The 22,331-nt window shown below is 39.2% G+C and overlaps 1 protein-coding gene across 2 annotated transcripts in view; it reads left to right on the forward strand.

Annotated features, from left to right (window-relative positions):
* LOC126473511 (translocation protein SEC62) overlaps positions 1-22,331 on the forward strand; it is a 136,819-nt gene that overhangs the window by 36,753 nt on the left and 77,735 nt on the right. For both annotated transcript variants that reach the window (XM_050100610.1, XM_050100611.1), the window contains exons 2-3: positions 8,732-8,855; positions 8,943-9,048. In XM_050100610.1, coding sequence (XP_049956567.1) covers positions 8,732-8,855; positions 8,943-9,048 — 230 coding nt within the window. The remainder of the gene's footprint in view (positions 1-8,731; positions 8,856-8,942; positions 9,049-22,331) is intronic.

Genomic DNA, 22,331 nt, shown 5'->3' on the forward strand with positions numbered 1-22,331 from the left:
TCGTTTGACTTATAACTGCAGTCTGCTTTCTGTACAGTGTACAAATAACTTTCTCTCCCTGTATTTTATCCCTGCTGCCTCTAGTATTTCAAAGGATGTAGTCCAGCCAACATTGTAAACAGCTTTCTCTTAATCCAAAAATGCTGTCGATGCAGGTTTCGCTCTCCTTTAACCCATATTCTAACATAAGTTATACTGCTATAGGGTCAGTATTACCTCACATACCCCTACATTTCTCTGGGACCCAAACTGATTTTCACCAACGCCAACCTTAATAGTTTTTTTGTTCTTTTGAAAATAATAATAATAATAAAGAAAAGCAATATACTGTGTACATTGTACGGGGTTAATTCATTTAGTAATCCACATTTTGGCTTATAATGCAGTCACCACACTGAAACTATCGTTGTCAAAGAAGTTACAATATTTGTCAACAGTCTTTGAAAAGATGTCACTCATCTAGACTGAGGCACAAAAACAAAGTAAATGTCATCTTTGACAGTGCATTGGTAATGCAAAAGAAAAAGGGTAAAAACTTGAGCAGTAAATAAACATAAAGGAAGCAAACCAAGAAAACCATTAACACTAAATCCAAAAAACAGTGCCTGTATAACATTTTAAATTAAATTAACAATCCTAATAAAATATGATTATTACTTCACAAGACTACCAAAGAATAGATTGACGACATATCCCATATGGAAAGCAGTACAGCTACAGAGTAAAAAATATAATTGACAGTTGTAACTACAGAATATATCGATTACATAGACAATCACAAAAAAACAAACAGACTAAGGAAAATGAAGAATAGAAAGGAATAGACAGTGGGGGAGCAGTGGAAAATAGAGAGGATTAAGTGAAGTTCAGACAAGGGGCAATATTGAACTGTGTTTGGTTATTTAATATTAAATTAGGATTGTGGGCCAGACATTAGCTGATTTCCAGGGCTTCCAATAGATTGAGATTGTGGCACTTGTTTGCTAGTGGAGAACATGGAACTGTTGCTGGCATATTTGGCCCTCACCAAGTACATGCTCAGCAAATGTGGAGTCAGAATTCTGCAACCTCCAACTGCATTCGTTGTCAGAATTCTGCAACCTCCAGCTGCATTCGTCGTCAGCCAACCTAGTTGTTATATCTCTTGTCTGATGGACTAGTGTAAAACTTATTACTATTAGGACAAGTAATTTTGTGTACCCCTTGTTGGCTAGTAATTGGGTCGTACCTTTGCTGTTGAAAATACACTAGGGGTTGGTGTTCTTTACACTGTAGGAAATCCTGTAGTTGCAGAATTTGTGTTTTTGATACACTTGTTCATATCTGGCTGCAGACACCTCCTGCAGACCCTGGGAGGAGTAACAGAGGGAGCATCGACGAGGGGTGTAATTTTCAGTTTTTATTTCCTTTACAAGATGTGGTCAATCAGAAAAGGATTTTACCCATTGATTGAGACAAGAAATATTATTAAATCTAACCCTGCTCAGAAATGTCTTGGGGCGTGGGAAACAGATGTAGGACAGTGCACAATTGAGTGCAAAGCTTCATGTGTATGTGTTACAGGGTGTTGTGAGCAAGAAGCTATTAATATGTAAATTTTCCATAAGGTGAGATTCAACAGCTGTAAAGTATTTTACTAAATGCATTGTAATCATCAGCTGTTTATCTGTCCCATTACTCATCTACCAGTTTTGGTTATTAACACTCATCCAGGATGTCTCTCAACATCAACATTAACAAAAATTTATGAAAGTACAAAGCATACAAAAATAGCAGAACTCAACAAATATATGGGTGCAATATATACAAATGGAATCTTGCACCCACAAAAATTAATGAAAGTACAATGCATACAAATATAGCAAAACTCAACAAATATATGGGTGCAAAGTATACAAATGGAATGTGTATACTTTGCACAAATGGAATTTTGCACCCATGTATTTGTTGAGTTTTGCTATTTTTTAATGTTGATGTTATAGACATCCTGGGTGATGGTTAATAACCAAAACCAACAGATGACTAGAGGAACAACAAACAGCTGATGATTGAAACAAATTTTATAGAAAAGGTATCAATGTGTTTGTATATTGATGTCAGTGGTCAGATCTAGGAAGCTTAAGGATTTGTTGCCAATCTCCATTGTAAACTGAATATGTTGATTGTTATGTTATGAAAAAAGGTGTTTATCTGCCTTGTAGTGCCTGTCTGCATTCACAGCACATCATCTACATTTCTGAATCAGTATTTATCATTTGCACTCAAAGGTTCTTTGTTCAAAAAATGTTGTCAAAATGGCCAATGAATATTTCAACCAAAAATGGACTAAGCATGACTGTGTGGTCAGTCTCAAGTCCTTCAAATCCACAGGGTTAACATTAGACATGTATGTTAACTCTGTCAGAATGTCTACACATTCCCCTATTGGTATATTGGAAAAAAACTGCAGACATCAAAGGATACAAATTTGACACTGTGCGAGGCAGATCTTTAATCTTATTTTCAAGCTCCTGAATATGAAATACCATGCTTTGATTTGAATTTTGTCTTGATTTTAATCAAGTTGTTCAATTTACTAGCCAGTTAGTAAGGTGGAGTGTGACTGATGATACAACTGAACAGATGGGTACACCTTGTGAATGTAGTTTGGGAAGTCCATACAGTCTGGTAGGTGCTAGGTTCATGCTAGTTAATTATTGGTTTGCTTCAAAATCAGAAAATATATCTTGCATGAATTGCTTACAAATTTAATATCACCTTTGAATAACTCAGTAGAATCTTTAGGAAGGACTTGGAAGCATGTGGGACTCAGGAAATCATTTACTTTTCCAAATAACCGTGTGTGTTCAAAAATACAATTCTGTTTACTGCTTCTGATTTTGTGCCAATGGTATCTTGCTGAAGTAATTTCTTTTTAAAGGTCTTGAGGGTGTGAAAATCATTAGCGTATGAGGTGTTGCGCTTAAATGTTTTTTTACCCCAAGAACACTAGATTTATTTCACTTAATGACAAAAATCCTCTTGAGGAGGCCCCCACTTGGAGACCCAAATGGGGAACTATTTTACCTCTGGAATATTTTATCCTAGAGGATGCCATCATCATTAAGGTGTACAATAATGCTGCACAGTCTCAGAAGAAATAACAACTGTAGTTTCCCCTTGCTTTCAGCTGTTCGCAGTATCAACATAGCGTGGTCATATTGTCTATCTTACAAGGCCAGGGGTCCACCGGCTTAGCTTTGTGGTAACATGTTTGCCCACCATGCAGCGGGCCCGGGTTCAGTTCCTGGCTGAGTTGGAGAGTTTCTCTGGTCATGCACTGGGTCCGCAGTTGTGTGGTCCTGAACATTGTCTCATGATCACCAACATAAAGTCACCTACTGTTGCGTCACCTGAAATAAAACTTGCAACCCAGTGGCTGAAATTCTCTGGATGGAGCTTCCTGGCCATCAATGCCACACAGTCATTTCAATTTTACAAGGCCAGATCAGTCACTCACCCAGGCTGTTGCTTCTGCAACTATCATTAAGGCTGCTGCCCCCTTCCAGAACCATATATTAGTCCAGCCTCTCCACAGGTATGTCTTGATTTCATTGTGGCTACGGTATGACTATCTGTATTGTAGAGGCACACAAGGCATCCCACTTTGCAAGGCCCATCATGTGTGGGAAGACTAAAGGTGGTGGTGTAACTGACAGTAGTAGTCTGGCTAATTGTTAGGAAATATGTGAAAAGTTTGGTATCCATACTGCACCAAATGAGGTTATCTGCCAATTTGTGAAGCACATCACGAAAAACATTAGTAAATAGGTCACAAATTGTTCTACACATGATCATCAAACAAGAGCCAGTTTGGAGTTACCAAGGGAAAACAAACAACATCTCAAACAGCATTTTCTGTTAGGGACTAAAATTGTATAATATTTATCAAGGAGTTGAAAGAAATAATTAAAATACATATATTTAAAGGGACCATCAAAGCATATCTCTTGAAATGTTCTGACACATTATAACATATCTTTAGAGTTTAATGCTTTTTATATGACTATCATACATCCAAGGGCTGTAGTGTATGTCTCTCCCAGCAGCTATTCACTTGTAAATCGGCAGGAAGCCACTCCCCTGCACTTCAGTGATAGTTTGCTGTCCTGTTATTATTACCCATCTTTCCCACATAGGGCTATTGGCTAGACTGCTTGGAGTAATTCTCTGGTGCTAGACTAATAGCAAAAATATCCTGTCTACACCTAGCAGTTATTGACGATACTAACTTCTCACTTCTTCTTGAGCTCAATATTTTATTCATCATTATGGATGCCACTTAGTTTTTCAGACAGACAGGAGGGAAGACATGAAGATGTGACAGGGACATGACAACATGGTCATGGTTCTAAATTTATCTGCAAGAGTGAGTGAGTAAGTGTGTGTGTACATGTGTGTGTGTGTATCGGCAAACACCATACCTGCCTTATGGCCTGGGGAATGTGTTTGTGGCATTTCCTATAATGTCATTCTCGAAGGCAAAGTGAATCAACACAAGTATGCATCTACCCCTGGAGTCTACGTCCACCCCTAAAAGCAGTTTGGTTTTTCTCGCCATGGTGGCATCTACCAGCAGGACAATGCAACATGTCACACAGCTCACAGTGTACATGCGTGGTTTAAAGATCACTAGGATGAATTAACCATACTCCCCTAACCACCGAACTCCTTAGAGGTAAACCCAAACAAGAATATGTAGGAACAGTTTTATTGGGCTGTTTGTGCTGTGGATCCTCATCCGAGAAACCTAAAGCCTAGTTTACACGATGACACTAGGTTGCAGGCAACTGTTCTACCTGCCACTGTGCATGTGCGCTGCGCATTTGCGCAATTAGTTGGTGAAATTAAACAGTTTCGGCGTGTTCCAACTTTGGCGACACTAGTTGCATGGGTTTTGAGTTTGTGTCTTTGTAGAATGTAGACAAACTGAAACATGAAGTGGGGAAAGGAGAATAATGTTTGCTTTTTGGATAGATATGTTTTGCATAGGTGTTTGTGGATTTCAGTAATGCCGATTACAAAAATAAGCATCACATTGTTGCTCCTTAGACCGTCATGTGGGATCAGAACATAGATAGTTTGACAATATCTGAGCTGCAGGGCAAAATTTATTTAATTAAGAGCACATGTACAACTGAATTAAGAAAAATACAAGCAAATGTAATTCTAGCTGTAGAAATGCTCTTATCTACAAGACTAAAATCCCATCGTTCCGAGTTAGCTCACTCCTTTTTTTAAGGAATATTGTTGACAGGAGGGAAGGCTACGCAAAGCAAGAAGCTACAGTCTTTATTCAATATTCATCTATTTAAAACGTCACAGCAGTGCTCCCCATTGACATATGTTTTGAGTTTTGAAATACTGCCACTGTACAGATCTATCTTCAAAAGAGAAGTTTGCAACCCATTCTCTTCTTAATGTGGACTGCTTCTAATAATTGCTGCTGTCAATGTTAATAATTGTTACTGTTAATGTTAATAATTATTGGTGTTAATGAAAAAGTGTCATCACCAACTGAAACCGCATCTTATAGCATGCAGAGTGTTCTCGATTGTAATGCATGCAATGTGATGTGTAATTTCAGTTCTGGCGACAGTGCTTTATGCATTACAATATCTTTATTCCTTATTGCATAATTAACTCTATTGAGAAGAAATGTAAACAGTTCTGGTGGCATTCTAAGATAATTAAAAGAACTTCTTGGGTCTTCCATTACAAATCATTTGAGCAAGGATGCTGAGCAATCAATCTGATGTCTTTTCTTCATCCAGTCATGAATCGTAATATGTTTCTTATTTTTTTCTTATGCACCGATTCCACACAGCAAGCTTTAACTCCATCACAACTCGTGCGAAGTGCAGCTGTCGAAACTTTCATTTCAGGCACGACGCGGGAACCCACAAAATGACGAAACTGGAGTATATACTGGTTTCGCTGTGTCTACAGTCAAATATGAAACCATTTGCATGCAACTCATTCCACGCAACGAGTGGCACAACTCAATGTTGTCGTGTAAACTAGGCTTAATACAACTGACCATGGCACTGGTGTCGTCATGGTTCCCCACCCCCGTTGGTAACTTCCAGAACCTGATTGACATTCTTCCTGCACATCTTGCAGTAGTCTGCACTGCAAAAGGTGGTTATTCAGGCTTTTGGCGGGTGGTCACATTAATGCGACTGGGCAGCATACAAACCACATAATGTAGTGTATTTGTGAGGATGGGGGTCCACACTTTGTCTGGCTACATTGAATTAGGCTTTCCTATATCACACTAGACAAATTTCTGTAATAGTTCCTTCAACAAGACCGTTGCCAACCACCTGTTCTCATTAAACACGTGTGTGTGTGTGTGTGTGTGTATATATATGGTTATAATAGAGGGAATCTTTCCCCCTAAGGTAAGTCTTTCCGCTCCCGGGATTGGAATGACTCCTTACCCTCTCCCTTAAAACCCACATCCTTTCGTCTTTCCCTCTCCTTCCCTCTTTCCTGATGAGGCAACAGTTTGTTGCGAAAGCTTGAATTTTGTGTGTATGTTTGTGTTTGTTTGTGTGTCTGTCGACCTGCCAGCACTTTCATTTGGTAAGTCACATCATCTTTGCTTTTTTTTGGAGTCATTCCAATCCCGGGAGCGGAAAGACTTACCTTAGGGGGAAAAAAGAATGGGTATACACTCGCGCACACACACATATCCATCCACACACATACAGACACAAGCAGACATATTTAAAGACAAAGAGTCTGGGCAGAGATGTCAGTCGAGGCGGAAGTGCAGAGGCAAAGATGATGTTGAATGACAGGTGAGGTGTGAGTGGCGGCAACTTGAAATTAGCGGAGATTGAGGCCTGGTGGGTAACGGGAAGAGAGGATATATTGAAGAGCAAGTTCCCATCTCCGGAGTTCGGATAGGTTGGTGTTGGTGGGAAGTATCCAGATAACCCGGACGGTGTAACACTGTGCCAAGATGTGCTGGCCGTGCACCAAGGCATGTTTAGCCACAGGGTGATCCTCATTACCAACAAACACTGTCTGCCTGTGTCCATTCATGCGAATGGACAGTTTGTTGCTGGTCATTCCCACATAGAATGCATCACAGTGTAGGCAGGTCAGTTGGTAAATCACGTGGGTGCTTTCACGTGTGGCTCTGCCTTTGATCGTGTACACCTTCCGGGTTACAGGACTGGAGTAGGTGGTGGTAGGAGAGTGCATGGGACATGTTTTACACCGGGGGCGGTTACAAGGATAGGAGCCAGAGGGTAGGGAAGGTGGTTTGGGGATTTCATAGGGATGAACTAAGAGGTTACGAAGGTTAGGTGGATGGCGGAAAGACACTCTTGGTGGAGTGGGGAGGATTTCATGAAGGATGGATCTCATTTCAGGGCAGGATTTGAGGAAGTCATATCCCTGCTGGAGAGCCACATTCAGAGTCTGGTCCAGTCCCGGAAAGTATCCTGTCACAAGTGGGGCGCTTTTGTAGTTCTTCTGTGGGGGATTCTGGGTTTGAGGGGATGAGGAAGTGGCTCTGGTTATTTGCTTCTGTACCAGGTCGGAAGGGTAGTTGCGGGATGCGAAAGCTGTTGTCAGGTTGTTTGTGTAATGGTTCAGGGATTCCGGATTGGAGCGGATTCGTTTGCCACGAAGACCTTGGCTGTAGGGAAGGGACCGTTTGATGTGGAATGGGTGGCAGCTGTCATAATGGAGGTACTGTTGCTTGTTGGTGGGTTTGATGTGGACGGACGTGTGAAGCTGCCCATTGGACAGGTGGAGGTCAACATCAAGGAAAGTGGCATGGGATTTGGAGTAGGACCAGGTGAATCTGATGGAACCAAAGGAGTTTAGGTTGGAGAGGAAATTCTGGAGTTCTTCTTCACTGTGAGTCCAGATCATGAAGATGTCATCAATAAATGTGTACCAAACTTTGGGTTGGCAGGCCTGGGTAACCAAGAAGGCTTCCTCTAAGCGACCCATGAAAAGGTTGGCGTATGAGGGGGCCATCCTGGTACCCATGGCTGTTCCCTTTAATTGTTAGTATGTCTGGCCTTCAAAAGTGAAGAAGTTGTGGGTCAGGATGAAGCTGGCTAAGGTGATGAGGAAAGAGGTTTTAGGTAGGGTGGCAGGTGATCGGCGTGAAAGGAAATGCTCCATCGCAGTGAGGCCCTGGACGTGCGGGATATTTGTGTATAAGGAAGTGGCATCAATGGTTACAAGGATGGTTTCCGGGGGTAACACATTGGGTAAGGATTCCAGGCATTCGAGAAAGTGGTTGGTGTCTTTGATGAAGGATGGGAGACTGCATGTAATGGGTTGAAGGTGTTGATCTACGTAGGGAGAGATACGTTCTGTGGGGGCTTGGTAACCAGCTACAATGGGGCGGCTGGGTAGCTTAATTAGTAAGGGTAATACAGAAAGGATTTGTCTGCAGAAACAGTTGGAGGTGATTGTTGTCATATGGTCTTGGAAGGGAAGTGATTGTATACAAAGATGTATTCAAGAAATTAATTTTCTGATGCAGTTCAACATATGGCGAAAGAAGCCCTTGTGGAATTATTTTTAATTAAATTAATTTTGATTTGCCCTTGTAGAGCTAAATGAAAATTTACAATTTAAAATAAATTATAACTTTGTCTGCTTGGCAATTAATTGGAGGAGCTGTTTGTTTGTAATGAAATGTCTTACTTTTCTTCAGGAGCTCCCGGAAGATGAACCAGAGAAACCATCAAAGGAAGAATATGCATTAGCAAAATGGCTGCGCAAGAATGTGCCTACGAAGAAAACAAAGTTTTTAAACCACAATGTAGAATACTTTACAGGTATGTCCCTTGTGCAAGGAGTAGCCTACTGTGATTAACAGAATAATTACAACATTACAGCACTGTTTCAGTTTATTACTTTTGCAGCTGTGAAAGCAGTAGACGCAGTGATGGCTTCACATTGGGTATTGGCCAAAGAAGGAGAGGAAGCATTCTTTTCTTCCAGGATTGATGTAGTTGAGTTTCTAGACAGGTAAGGATCCTTTGAGCTTAGTCAGGTCTGCTGTGTTCAGTAATTGTAATTCTCATTTGTGTTGTGGTAGCCATATGGAATTTGAGATATCAGATATCCCCTCTAATAACTTTTTGTTGCAAACTTGCTTAATGTTTTGTGTATATGGTAACTTCTTAGGTCATTTGGCCATACGTGTATCACATCCTTTTGTGGTAACAGGATCTCATGCAGAAAATAAGTGTTCTTCACGGAAAGCACATTTGCCTCTCTACTTTGGCTATGCAGTCAAGGGCCAATTCCGTAAGGTAGTTTGTTCAGATTTATTCTGTACATCTCAGAAAAGTTAGCATAATTATAACATTTATCATTACCATAAATATAACTTTCCTGACACAAGACAATAGTGTTGACTCTGTACAGGTATCATTCTTTTATCTGTGTTAGTACTCTGATTTAACTAACCTAAATTTTAAAGAATCAGAACTATTCTGCAGTATTCAGATATTGGTTCGGAAGTGAATCCTGTAAAGAAATGAATTGTAAAAAAATATAATAAGGATCCTTGTGCAGTTTTTAATGGGAGAGAAATGTATAGTATCAAAATCAGTAGTTACAGGATTTAATTTGGATGATGAGGGATAAACGAACATTATGAAATCGGATAGCATTTGCAAGGTACGATGTTAAGAAATTAAATTTAAATTCATTGAGAATTTTAAGTTTACCTCTTCTGTTGTTTGTGACTGAGATATACACATATACCTCAACCATGCACCACTTGTAGGAGAGAGTGTAGACAGAAAAATCGCTTCATATAGTGAGCCTTTATCAAGAAATGCTGCTATTTAAAATTTGTCATCATATATGGATGAGTGAGTGGTTAAATTGCAGGCTATGGTGCCAGATGTTTGAAGTTCGATCCTTGGACAGTACTAGGATTTTTATGTCACTTGTCACTTCTTGCACTTCTGGCAATGTTTGTCTATTCTGAGTTGCACTGTGTCCACTTTAAACTGCTGGTCCTACTGTAACTGATTGTACGAGTCAGTTCAAAGGTCAGAGAAAGGCAATTGCAGACTGCCTCCAATAGGACCATGCCTAATAAGATACTGTGGTGTGCAAGCCAACCTATGGGCTAATGACAGCTTTACTAGTTTGGTATCAGATCTGACAAAGGTTTTACCATACTTTAAGCTTGTGCACACATAGCACTCCTGCTCTCATGATTGTTCTTGGCTATTAAATATACCGGCTTTTCAACTGTAGTTGCAATTTACTCTAAAAATAATGAGTTTGTTGTGATGTTTTGTGAGATATTCAAGAACAGGAAGCACAACATCATTTTACTTGTCTTTTAAGTCAGTCCTCTCAGTGATTGTTGATGGTAGTCATTCCATTAGATGCCGGTATTTGTGATTTTGTATGCATCGTGTGAATCTGGTGATTTTTATGAAGTAATTTTAACTTCCATCTTTGATTGATGTATTAAGTTATTTACGATTTGTTGCTTTGCACTGCAAACATCAAACAAAAACACTGTCCTTCAATTTTTTCTGACACTGCTTTTGCTTGCATTCAGACTCCTGCCCATCCACACTTGCCGTGCAAAAACTTCCTGCCGAAAACTCTTTCACACAGTATAATGGCATCCAAAGATATAACTAGCATACAAAGATAGTGAAATTCAAAGATTTGCCTGAGTTGCTTTAAAATACCAGTTTTTGTTTTAAGACTTTTGAATACCTGTTGCAGTAATTTTGATTTACGTATATTAATTTTATAAAATTAAATAATTATGTAGAAACTTTTAATTTACCTTATAAACATCCTTTATTGATGAAGTAAACAAAAGATCATTTACTGTCTTTTAGTGAATGATGATGTATTACAGTAGAACCCTGCTATTGGGTTCCTGGTATTAATATTTTCCCAAAGTTTACAACATTTTTTATCACTCTTGTCAAATTTCCTATGTCCACAATGTTAATTTGCACCCAGTTTTGCATCAACATGTGTAACTTTCCCGCAGTTTACACTTTATGAAAAAATGGTTAAGGAAAAAAAAGACAGGTGTAAAATGACACTGGTATGGCACTGGCCCTCAAGTAGTGTACAAACATTACGTGGTTAAGTTTCTTGACACCAGGGTGCCGTACTCAGCAGGTTGGACGAGTAAACAGGTGAAAATGGGAACAATTTGTGCTGTATGTGCTGCCGCTGCCAAGCTCTACACAGTTCAGTGGCTGATGGATGTTACTAGTTTTTTTTTTTTTTTTTTTTTTTTTTTTTTTTTTTTTTTTTTTTTTTTTTCGAATGAAGATACCATGAGCAATCACAACCATTTCCAAACAGTCTGTACTGCATGTGCGCGTTTTCATGATTGTTGTGACATCTTTGTCGAACCTTATTTACTGTGTTTTGTTGTTTGGGCACTTGTAGAGTTTTTTGACACCTTCACTCACTTTGCATTGTTTAAATGTTTTTAGTTAAACATAGTGCCAATTATGTATTTTTTCATGCTAAGCAAATTGTGTTTAGGGAATTTATTCTCATTGTCAAGTGCGGTATTTATGTATATATTCTTTTGTGATGTTAAACAATCAATCAATGTCAGTGATAGTTTTCATGTGTGTGTTTTTCACATAACTTAGGAGGCACAATACCTGATAACCGCAAAAAGACAACTACCATGCAAGAGACGCAGACCAACACTTATGCAAACACCACACAAAATATTTATGTAAATATTTACACTTGACAACGAGAAAAAATTCTCAAAATGCGTCGTGGTAAGCATAAAAAAACAGATAACTGGCACAGTGTTTTATTATTTAAATAAATTTCCAAAATTGTTGGCTATGATGTATGCAATTGACTCTTGTTCCTACTTCCCAGACAGTTATCAGTTCCATTGCATCATTGGTTTTCATTAGGTAATAAACCCATATTACATAATAAACGAGTTCCTGACAAGTATTTTGATGCCTATTATGTACATGTATCATACATAAAGTGTGAACACAGAAGGGAATATCCTATAAGTAACTTGTACAGCTTAAAAAGTTATTTCCCACGTTTTACATTTTTCCGTGGTTTACACAACTTTTTTGAAGTCACTTGAAAAGTGTAAAAGTGGGGTTTCACCATATTATGCCTATACATTACAAATGTAGCCTATTTTGTGTGTCCAGTCTTCTCTACTGGAAGCTTAGATGTTGACATATTGAAATAGAATGTGGACAATGAATACTGCATCAGTAAAATTTCTTGAGATACACATGCACCCTTTGTGGTGAGAGCATTCTCAGGATGGAAAGACCAACGTTAGCCACTCTAGCCTGTCCCTCACTGGTGTAAGATTGGTGTTTGACACCTGCTTCAGTAACTACCACTGCACCATACAGTGTAATGTTTCGCAACAGAAAATGGGGATTTTAAATTGATTGACAAGATCAGCATGTAGATTACAAACAAGGTCAGGCACTTACTGCAATACACCTCAAATATATCTAGAATGAGTAAAAATATATATTGAGGCTCAGTTTTTGCAAAGTCTTAGCAGAAAATGTAAAGAATTTTCCTGATCTTGCAAAATCCTCACAATTTGTATGCGCAAATGCCATCAAAAATCTTCTAGAAACTGGAAGTGTGGAGAATTGTAACAGATGAGAGAAATGCAACTAAAATTTTTGCTGTTGTAACATACAGTCCACACCTCAGTATGAAGCACATTGATGGTGCAAATGGGATGAACCAGAGGAATGTTCTGTTATCACTACTTTCCCACACATTTCATGTTTTGCTCCATCAAGCGCTCCATGGCAATGACTTTCTTAATCTATTACAGTTATCGGAATGGTGTACATGAAAACTGCAAAATGATGTAGCATTTCTTTGCAGTGATTTGTTAACTGAAAAAGTATTGTTTAAAATTTATAGACAAATCAGTCTTCACAATATACACTAACAAGGGGAGGCCGCCAATTGTGAAATTCAGATTCGATTCATACTACGCATAATAAAAGCTCATAGCCAGAGGTGTACTGTGGCAAAGCACCAAGATGCACTTCTCAGCCGTTGTCGAGAAAATCGACAGTTAAAAGAAACCGTTGCGGTGAAATACTCTCTACGGTTAATGATTTTCTACAGCGTCGTGGCGCAGCGGTAAGCGCCGGAGTTCGTAATCCGAAGGTCGCTGGATCGAATCTCGTGCCATGCAATTTTTTTTATTATTTTTATATATATATATTTCACAAATGTTATTAATTGTCTTCATAAGGTTAACCACGAATAGTTAACGGAAGACGTAGAAACGATATTCCGAAACGAATACGTATAGCGTAAGTCAAATTAGAATAGAGACCCCACGAACACAAACTTGGTGTGGCAGGTATGAAATATAAACTCCGTTACTCGCTCGTTATACTTGAAGGACAGATGTTGAATGGGAGAAAACGAGCCGCCGCATAACAGCGTAGTTGCCTGCTAACTAAGCAATTCATTAATAGTTTATATATAAATAAACACCGACACAAGCTTGTGTCTGTATATGTGTGGATGGATATGTGTGTGTGTGTGTGTGCGCGCGCGAGTGTATACCCGTCCTTTTTTCCCCCTAAGGTAAGTCTTTCCGCTCCCGGGATTGGAATGACTCCTTACCCTCTCCCTTAAAACCCACATCCTTTCGTCTTTCCCTCTCCTTCCCTCTTTCCTGATGAGGCAACAGTTTGTTGTGAAAGCTTGAATTTTGTGTGTATATTTGTGTTTGTTTGTGTGTCTGTCGACCTGCCAGCACTTTCATTTGGTAAGTCACATCATCTTTGTTTTACCAAACGAAAGCGCTGGCACGTCGATAGACACACAAACAAACACAAACATACACACAAACAAACACAAACATACACACAAAATTCAAGCTTTCGCAACAAACTGTTGCCTCATCAGGAAAGAGGGAAGGAGAGGGAAATACGAAAGGATGTGGGTTTTAAGGGAGAGGGTAAGGAGTCATTTCAATCCCGGGAGCGGAAAGACTTACCTTAGGGGGAAAAAAGGACAGGTATTCACTCGCACACACACTCATATCCATCCGCACATACACAGACACAAGCAGACATTTGTAAAGGCAATATATATATATATTTGAATTACAAAAAACAAATACTAATAAAAAAATAGTTGAATGGCGCGAGATTCGATCCGGCGACCTTCAGATTACGAACCCGAGCGCTTACCGCTGCACCACGAGGCTGTAGAAAATTACTAATCGTAGAGAGTATTTCACCACAATGGTTTCTTTTAACTGTCGATTTTCTCGACAACGGCTGAGAAGTGCATCTTGGTGCTTTGCCACAGTACACCTCTGGCCATGAGCTTTTATTATGCGCAGTATGAATCGAATCTGAATTTCACAATTGGTGGCCTCTCCTTGTAAGTGTCAGTTGAAAATCCACTCTGGATGTGAGAAGTGGATGAACTGTGATCTTGATTTTTCAATGTGTGGTGTGTGATTTTCTAGAATTGCATTATTTGTTTCTGTTTCATTGCTGGCACTCTAAACAGCCACTATTAGCTTCACTTACTTATAGTTATGCTGCCACCATTATTGGAAGACACCCCACTGTGCATAAGGTACCGTACTGTATTTTGTACTAACATGACAAATGTCTGGGGCCACAAGGAAATGTTAACACTCCTGAAGACATGAAGTAGTGTAAAACACAGTCCTGTGCTGCAATAAGTCCAGACGAAATTCACTGTGAACATGCAATATTGTCAATCATGAATAGTGTTATAGCGCATATCAATGCTCGAAAGTCAATAGTTTCATACATCATTTTATTTAATATGACACTCACAGTAATAAACACAATACGTACCTGATTTGTGTTCACTCATATATGGTACAGTAAATCACACCTTTGTGGGCCCGCTTCTCCTGGTGTTGGCATTGTGATTTGCTGCACTTTTATCTTGTTATGATTTGACCATGTTTGACACACATTATATCATTGAAGTCTTCTCTGAACGTGATGTAACTGCATTAAAAAAAGTCATTTTCATAATTTGGCTACTATAAACATTAAAAATATTTGAATTCTTCAGAAAAATTGCCACATTGTCCACTGTATCTTGGCATAAACTGCACCTCGATATTTTTACTCATTGTAGATACATTTTGGATGCCCTGTCTTAGGCTGCCTCACCACATGTATCAGTAGGAGCTTCTTGTCGTGGTGGTAATTATTCTCCATGTTGATGTCAAGAACAGAACAATTCTTACATCTTTAAGCTAAAAATGTACCAAACAAATTTGATGTATTGTCACTAAGTAATATCACCCAGAACTACAAATCAGCATGGGCATCCCATTAACAGATGAAGTTTCAATACTTATTACATATAGTTACAAGGAGCTCAATAATTCTGATGATGTCTTTTTGATAATCTAAAGAGCCAGTGGATCGTCTGGAAAAAAAATTACCAGTTTACACTGAAAAGGGTTTGGAATTAATTACAGGAAACACTATATTTATAAAACAGTTGAGAAACACTGCACTTGGCTAATCTTATTGCTTCAGAGCTCTTAATTTTAGCAAAAGTAGTTTTCATGCAGGGATTTTGTGAAAATTAATTCGAACTGAAGGAAGAATGGAAAAGAAGGATGTATTGCACAGTTGCCTAACAGGAAATAAATATTTTCTTTCAGCACCAAGGCAGCTGAACAATGGGTGTCCACTAAAAAGTCTGGCTGCTTGTTGTCTAAGGGGGTGACCACACAATGCTGCACTCTGTCACCAACTAACCAGGAAATTCCAGAATTCTATGTATTCACTAAAAATCACTGAAGTTTGGTGCCACTGCACGAGAATTCTCCCAAGTCTGAAACGTGCACATCAACAGAGAATTGTACCGAGTTCAACATTTCACTATTCCAGCCACCCAGTATGTTTCTCAGTAACTTCTACTGTACCTACCAATGCAAATAATGTACAAATGCATGCTTTCGCGGCGATATCTGTTAATAAAACATTCTCGGGTTTCAAGCCGCATCAAGTGGTTTACTGCCGACGAGCTTTCAGCAGAGATCTCCTCTGCCATTGTCAAGTGGATGAGTGACGTGTGGTTGTCATTGCCATACTTACATAGCTGCGCCGTCGCTTGTGATGTCACTGGTGCTCGGTCCCGCACCATAGATGGTAATGTTTTGGCTGCGCGACCGCGGGCGCGCTTCAACTCCCTCAACAGCGGATCCCACGCTGTACTCAGCTGCAATCCACCATCTCTATTGAAGGTGTTGTCAGAAATTCTAATCTCTAAGAACTCGTTTATCACACTCTCCCAGAAGCCATTAGTCCGTTTATAATAGACGTCTCATCGAATGCAATTCAGTGTCCGTTTTCCAGAGCATGGTTTCTTTATTCACTTGTGTCTCCATCACAAACTCCATTGATGTGCTGTCCCAGCTCTTTGATGACACCATCGTGGATTTATTTAAGCACACTATGACGATGTCATATTTTATACATGATGGAGAATATTTTAACCAAACTGAAGGTGTGGCGATGGGAGGTCCATTAGCTCCAGTAGTAGCCAACCTCTTTATGGAGCATTTCGAAGACATCGCCTTGGACACGGCTCCTGTAAAGTCGAGCTGTTTTTGTCGCTACATCGACGATACCTTCGTCATTTGCCCCATGGACAAGAAAAGTTGGAAGAGTTCCTGGAGCACCTCAACAGCATCCACGACCACATTGACTTCACAATGGAAGTAGAGAAGGAGGGTTTCCTGCCGTTCTTGGACATGCTTGTCCGCTGTTAACCCAATGGGTCTCTAGGTCATAGTGTTTAGAACAAGCCCACCCTCACGGATCGGTATCTACATGCCACCAACTTCCATCACCCAACATAGAAACACTCAGTTCTGAGGACCTTAGTACATCAAGCTGAAACCGTCTCATATGCTGGTAACTTGCCGAGAGAATTGAGCCACTTACGCAAAGTTTTTAAGGAAAACGGTTGTAACAACAAACTGATCTCACAAGCAGTGTCATCCAAGGCTCAAAGGAAGAAAACCTCTGACGAAGCCACCAAGCAGATTGCATTGTTACCGTTTTGCGGTCCGAGAACAGGGAAGATTAGTCGGCTCCTGAAGAGGCAGAAAATAGACACAATCTTCAGGCCTCCAGCAAAGATTCGGCAACTAACGAAATCTGTGAAAGACGATGTAGGCCTCAGAACGCCAGGTATTTACAAGATACCGTGTGGATGTTGATAGTTCTATGTCGACCAGACTGTTCGCACTATTGAACAGCGCCGCACAGAACATGAAAGGCATTACTGCCTGCGCTATCCCGAAAAGTCAGCTGTAGCAGAACATACTCTGGAAAACGGACACTGAATTGCATTTGATGAGACATCTATTACTAAACGGACTAATGGCTTCTGGGATAGCGTGATAAACGAGTCCATAGAGATTAGAATTTCTGACAACACCTTCAATAGAGATGGTGGAGTGCAGCTGAGTACAGCGTGGGATCCGGGGTGTTGAGGGAGTTGAAGCTGGCCTGGCACTCGTGCAGTCAAAATATTTCCATACATGGTGCGGGACCGAGCACCAGTGACATCATGAGCAACGGCACGGCTATATAAGCACAGCAATGACAACCACACGACAGTTATCCACTTGACAATGGCAGAGGAGATCTCTGCCGAAAGTTCATGGACAGTAAACCACTTGACGCGGCTTGAAACCCGAGAATGTTTTATTGATGCAAATAATATGCAAATTCCATTCGAGTGACCCATGGTTCACACACTGTGTTCATTCTGACGTATCCCACTCTGCCCCCAAATCCCTTTCTTTGGCTAACTAAATACAGGGAAATGAAGTTAAAAACTCCATCTTGTAACCTACATTAAAACCATAATGCCATTTCCAAAGCCACATAAGCTGATACAGAACCTGGTGGTGTTTACATTTATTGCTTGGATTCAGTAATCATTTATTAAATTTCTCTTATGTTAAGTTACTATTATTTGATTACATTAAAATACATCATCAAAACTAAGCATGAGCCCATTCATATCCAAAGGAATTTTTCCTGCTTTTGCCAACGATGATGACGATTTGTCACCAAATTTAAACTGAATGTTCACATTAGTTGTATCCAAGACTTGAAATTTAATTAATCCTAGGAAATAGGTTTCACTCAGTTTCTTGATAGATAAACAACATTGACTTTTACTATTGTCTATGGCATTATGTAATTTCCAGTTGTGATTTGTAGTTAGTTTACTCCAAATTCTGTTATGTAGCTCTAATTACAATTACATCCACTAAATTTTAGAATTTTGTCATTTGTTGTCACATGAAGTGTGTCGTCAGATTATGTCTTGGCTGCAGCTGTGATATTTTTTGGGTTCTGTAGCTCAGTTCATAAAAACAGAACCCTTATAGGATCACTGTGTTGTCTGTCCGTGCATCTGCCTGTCCTTCCATCCTATGTTAAAAACCTATTTTTATATCAGGAATGAGTTGATGTATCAAGTAGAAATTTATGTCACATACTAAGATCTGTAGTCCCTTGGTGGTGTAAAAAATTTAAGCCTCTAAGTCTACGCAATCGAAACATAGGACCATTTATGTCACATATTTTGATGCTCACAAACTCACTCATCAAAATGCATGGGCACTTCCCATTGGGCTAAAGTCATGAAATTTGACAAAAAGCTAGGTTTTGTGGTACGACTAAAGGAAGAACTCCAAAAATTGTTAATTTGTAATGATATCACAGGAATAAAAATTTGTCATTTTAATTGACAGTCTTTTCCGCCCATCTATTAGTTAAGACACCTTTGTTTAGGGAATGGGAGTATGTATCGAGGTGACACTTCATGTCTCACACTGAGGTCTTTTGGTGGTGTAATAAATCTAAGCTTCTAAGTCATTGCAGTCAAAAGATATGACCACATATGTCAGGTATTTTCGTACATGCAAACTCACTCATCAAAACCTTTACGGTACTTTACACTTGCCTAGAATACTGAAATTTGGCAAGAAGCATGGATTCACAGTACAAGTACATAAGAAAGTTGGAAAATTGTGGATTTGGTGTTACACCACCAAAAAAAAATTTGTCATTTGTTATCCAGCTATCCATCTGCCGTCTGTCTGTTAAGACCCCTGTTAGAATTTATGTCACATACGAAGGTTTATGGCCCCTTGGCGGTAGCTTCTGAGTCAATGTAATATGTAGATAGAGCCATTTATATCAAACAATTTGATACTTGAAAACTGACTCGTTACAATCCATAGGGTACTTCTCATTGACCTTGAATCATGCAGTTTGGTGAGAAGCAAAGTATTGCAGTACAAGTAAAGAAAAAAATGGGAAAAATTTTAATTTGTACTTATCAAACAATGGAAAATCCAGGATGGATGTGACTGCAGTTGTGTGTGTGTGTGTGTGTGTGTGTGTGTGTGTGTGTATTTTTGATGAAGGCCTTATGGGCCGAAAGCTTTGTTTGCGACAGTCTTTTTGTTGTGCCTATCTGCTACTCAGCATCTCCGCCATATGGTGAGTGGCAACATTCCTTTTCATAATTTGTAATTATATCACATGAAAAAATGTTTCTTTTGTCGTTTATTATCTGAGTTCAAAATTAAAATTAAAACATTCTTGAAAATCTTGGAATTCCCAGGGCTGATATTTTGCCAGTGTCAATGTTGACAAGAGGCAAAAAATTCTTGTACGATCATGGATGAACTGTCCTTACATATAATTAAGTTTGTACAGAATCCTGAGTGGGCGAGTCCTACTCGCTCCTGGCCAATTTTTATTTTCTGTGAAAGTTATTAGTATTCAAAGTAAATGTTAAAACACAGTACGTCTGCCATTGGTCAGGCCCACCTATCACTAATTCTGGTTGCACAGCATTGTGTTGTGACTCATTTTTTTTATCGAGTGAGATATGCTTTTGTTTTAGACAATTTGTATGTCTTTCTGAGTCGAACAGTGTTTTCGAGTATCAAATACTATCTATAGTGGTGAAAGTATAACAGCTCTATATTGATAGGATATTGAAATGCTGTCTGGCATCACCAAGCAACAGCTATCAGGAACAGTCTTGAATGGCAAACTCCTAGCAATTCCACCGTATGCATTGGCCAAGGACATGCTTTGTCTCTGCTGGCCCACATGCTCAGTGTCCTTGGTCAGCAACATTGCTGTCACTTTGCTGGGCTAGTAAGCTACATCTGCTGCTGCGCAGGCTCACCTATCACTAATTCTGGATGCACAGCATTATGTTATGTCAGGGTATGGTAAAGACTGCAAATGACCAATTGCAGAAAAATGCTGAATTTATGTTAATGTTTACTTTGCCACTGTTTCCTGAACGTATTAATGTAAATTTTCTCATAAGGTGAAGTCGTACAGCTCCAACTTAATGGGTACCACAAGTATCAGAGCTGTGAACATACTGCAATGTCATATAAGGGAGAGTCAGTCAGAGGACAATGTGGCAAAGTTGGACATGAAATAGAAATATAATATTTGCATATGTTTGTGTTAACTTTTATGGTAGTTATCAAGTCTGGAAATAGACTGTGTAGTAATTAGAAAGAGAGGGGGCTACTCAACATATGCTATGAGGCAGATGGTATACTCTGAAACAAAAAAATTGTGTGAGGCTGAGAAATCACTAACTTTTAAATTTTCATTTGCTCTTATGTGACAAACAAATGTTCAAGAGAGAGGTTTTTCAACTCAAATTCTGTCATATAAAGCCCTCAGCGTCACATGTACCTGCAAGTGTGTATGTTTTCACGTATATGTCGTAAATACTTGGATAGAAAAGAAGACCATCAAATAAAGCCTCTCTACTAAACAGGCTTTCAGATTGAAGCATTAATGTGTGCAGGACCTATGTGAAACAATTTTGATACTGTCAAAATCTCCTTAAATTTGTTTAAAAGGAACATATTGTAAACATTCTAAAACGCCTGTGCTTACTCCACCATTAAGATTAAACTGTTTGGACACAACTTAAGTTGGAGTTGGGGTCTGTGAAAAACTCGTGTAACTCTCCTAAATTGTTCCCTTCTGCATATAATCTGGTATCTGCTGCCTGACTGCGTGTGCCATTTCTGGTTACATCACCCCCAACCACAAGAACATATCAATGCCAAAGCTCTCCCTAAAGCGAGATGACAGCCTCCAAATTGTTACACATACAGTTTTATCTATATTCATACTTTGCAAGCCAGCTTACAATGGTGTCTCCCACAGGATACATAGGGTATCAATGTTATATACTCCCACAACCCTCTGCCCCCATGCCTATTGTTTCATTTGCAAATCAAATGTTAAATGGGAAAAAATAAACTTTGCATAAATTCCAATTATCTATTTTTATCATCATGATCATTTTGTTTAATACTAGGGATACTGAGAAATGCCTTTTTAAAGTTGCATGGGAAATAATGGGGAACGTGAACAGTTGCTACACTGACTCATGCAGTTCATCAGTGGGCTTGTGGTAGCAAAAAAGCCACTCCGCTCCTTATTTACCTAAAGATGCTGATAAAACAAGTGTTGCGACTGAAAATCCTACAAGATGTGAAATCCATATAATATGGCATTTAGTGGCAATAAAGTTCATTGTTGCTGACATTCTTCACGAGTTTTGTGTTGTATATAGACCACGTGTGATTAGTGAGTACAGTGTGATCAGTGGTGGTGTTTGTTTAAAAGTGGGAGGACGAATGTTCATTATGATGACAGAAGTGACTGTCCGTATGTAGTTCTGTAATGAACTATTTCAGAAAACTAATGAAAACCAGCATTTGGTGAGATCCCAATTTCTAGACAATTTCTCACAGATGTCTCGGAGTGATCATGACTAAACAGTTGGGATATAACAAGTTTGGTGCTCATTAGATCCGAAAGCCCCTTTCTGAGAAACTCAATATTAAATGAATGACAGCTTTTACAGACTTACTTTTCGTTATGATGCAGTTATGGCTACTGAATAGAATCTTGATTGGTGTTAACACAGAGATGAAACAGCAGTCATTGGTGAGGGTTGAAACCACGTTGAAAAATCAACACCCTCTGTCAGTTAGAAAGGTTATGACCATTTTCATTAGGGACACCAAAGGAATTTTGTTTGTAGCTTTTACAAAACTGAAGGATGATTAATTCTGAATCCTACTGTGAGACATTAAGAAAATTGAAAAAAAATAAGATGAGGCATTTAGAACAAGTGACTCTTGACCATTGGTGTTGTGTTCTTGCATG

This window comes from Schistocerca serialis, chromosome 4 (genome assembly GCF_023864345.2).
Source record: "Schistocerca serialis cubense isolate TAMUIC-IGC-003099 chromosome 4, iqSchSeri2.2, whole genome shotgun sequence".
Taxonomy (NCBI): Eukaryota; Metazoa; Arthropoda; class Insecta; order Orthoptera; family Acrididae; genus Schistocerca; species Schistocerca serialis.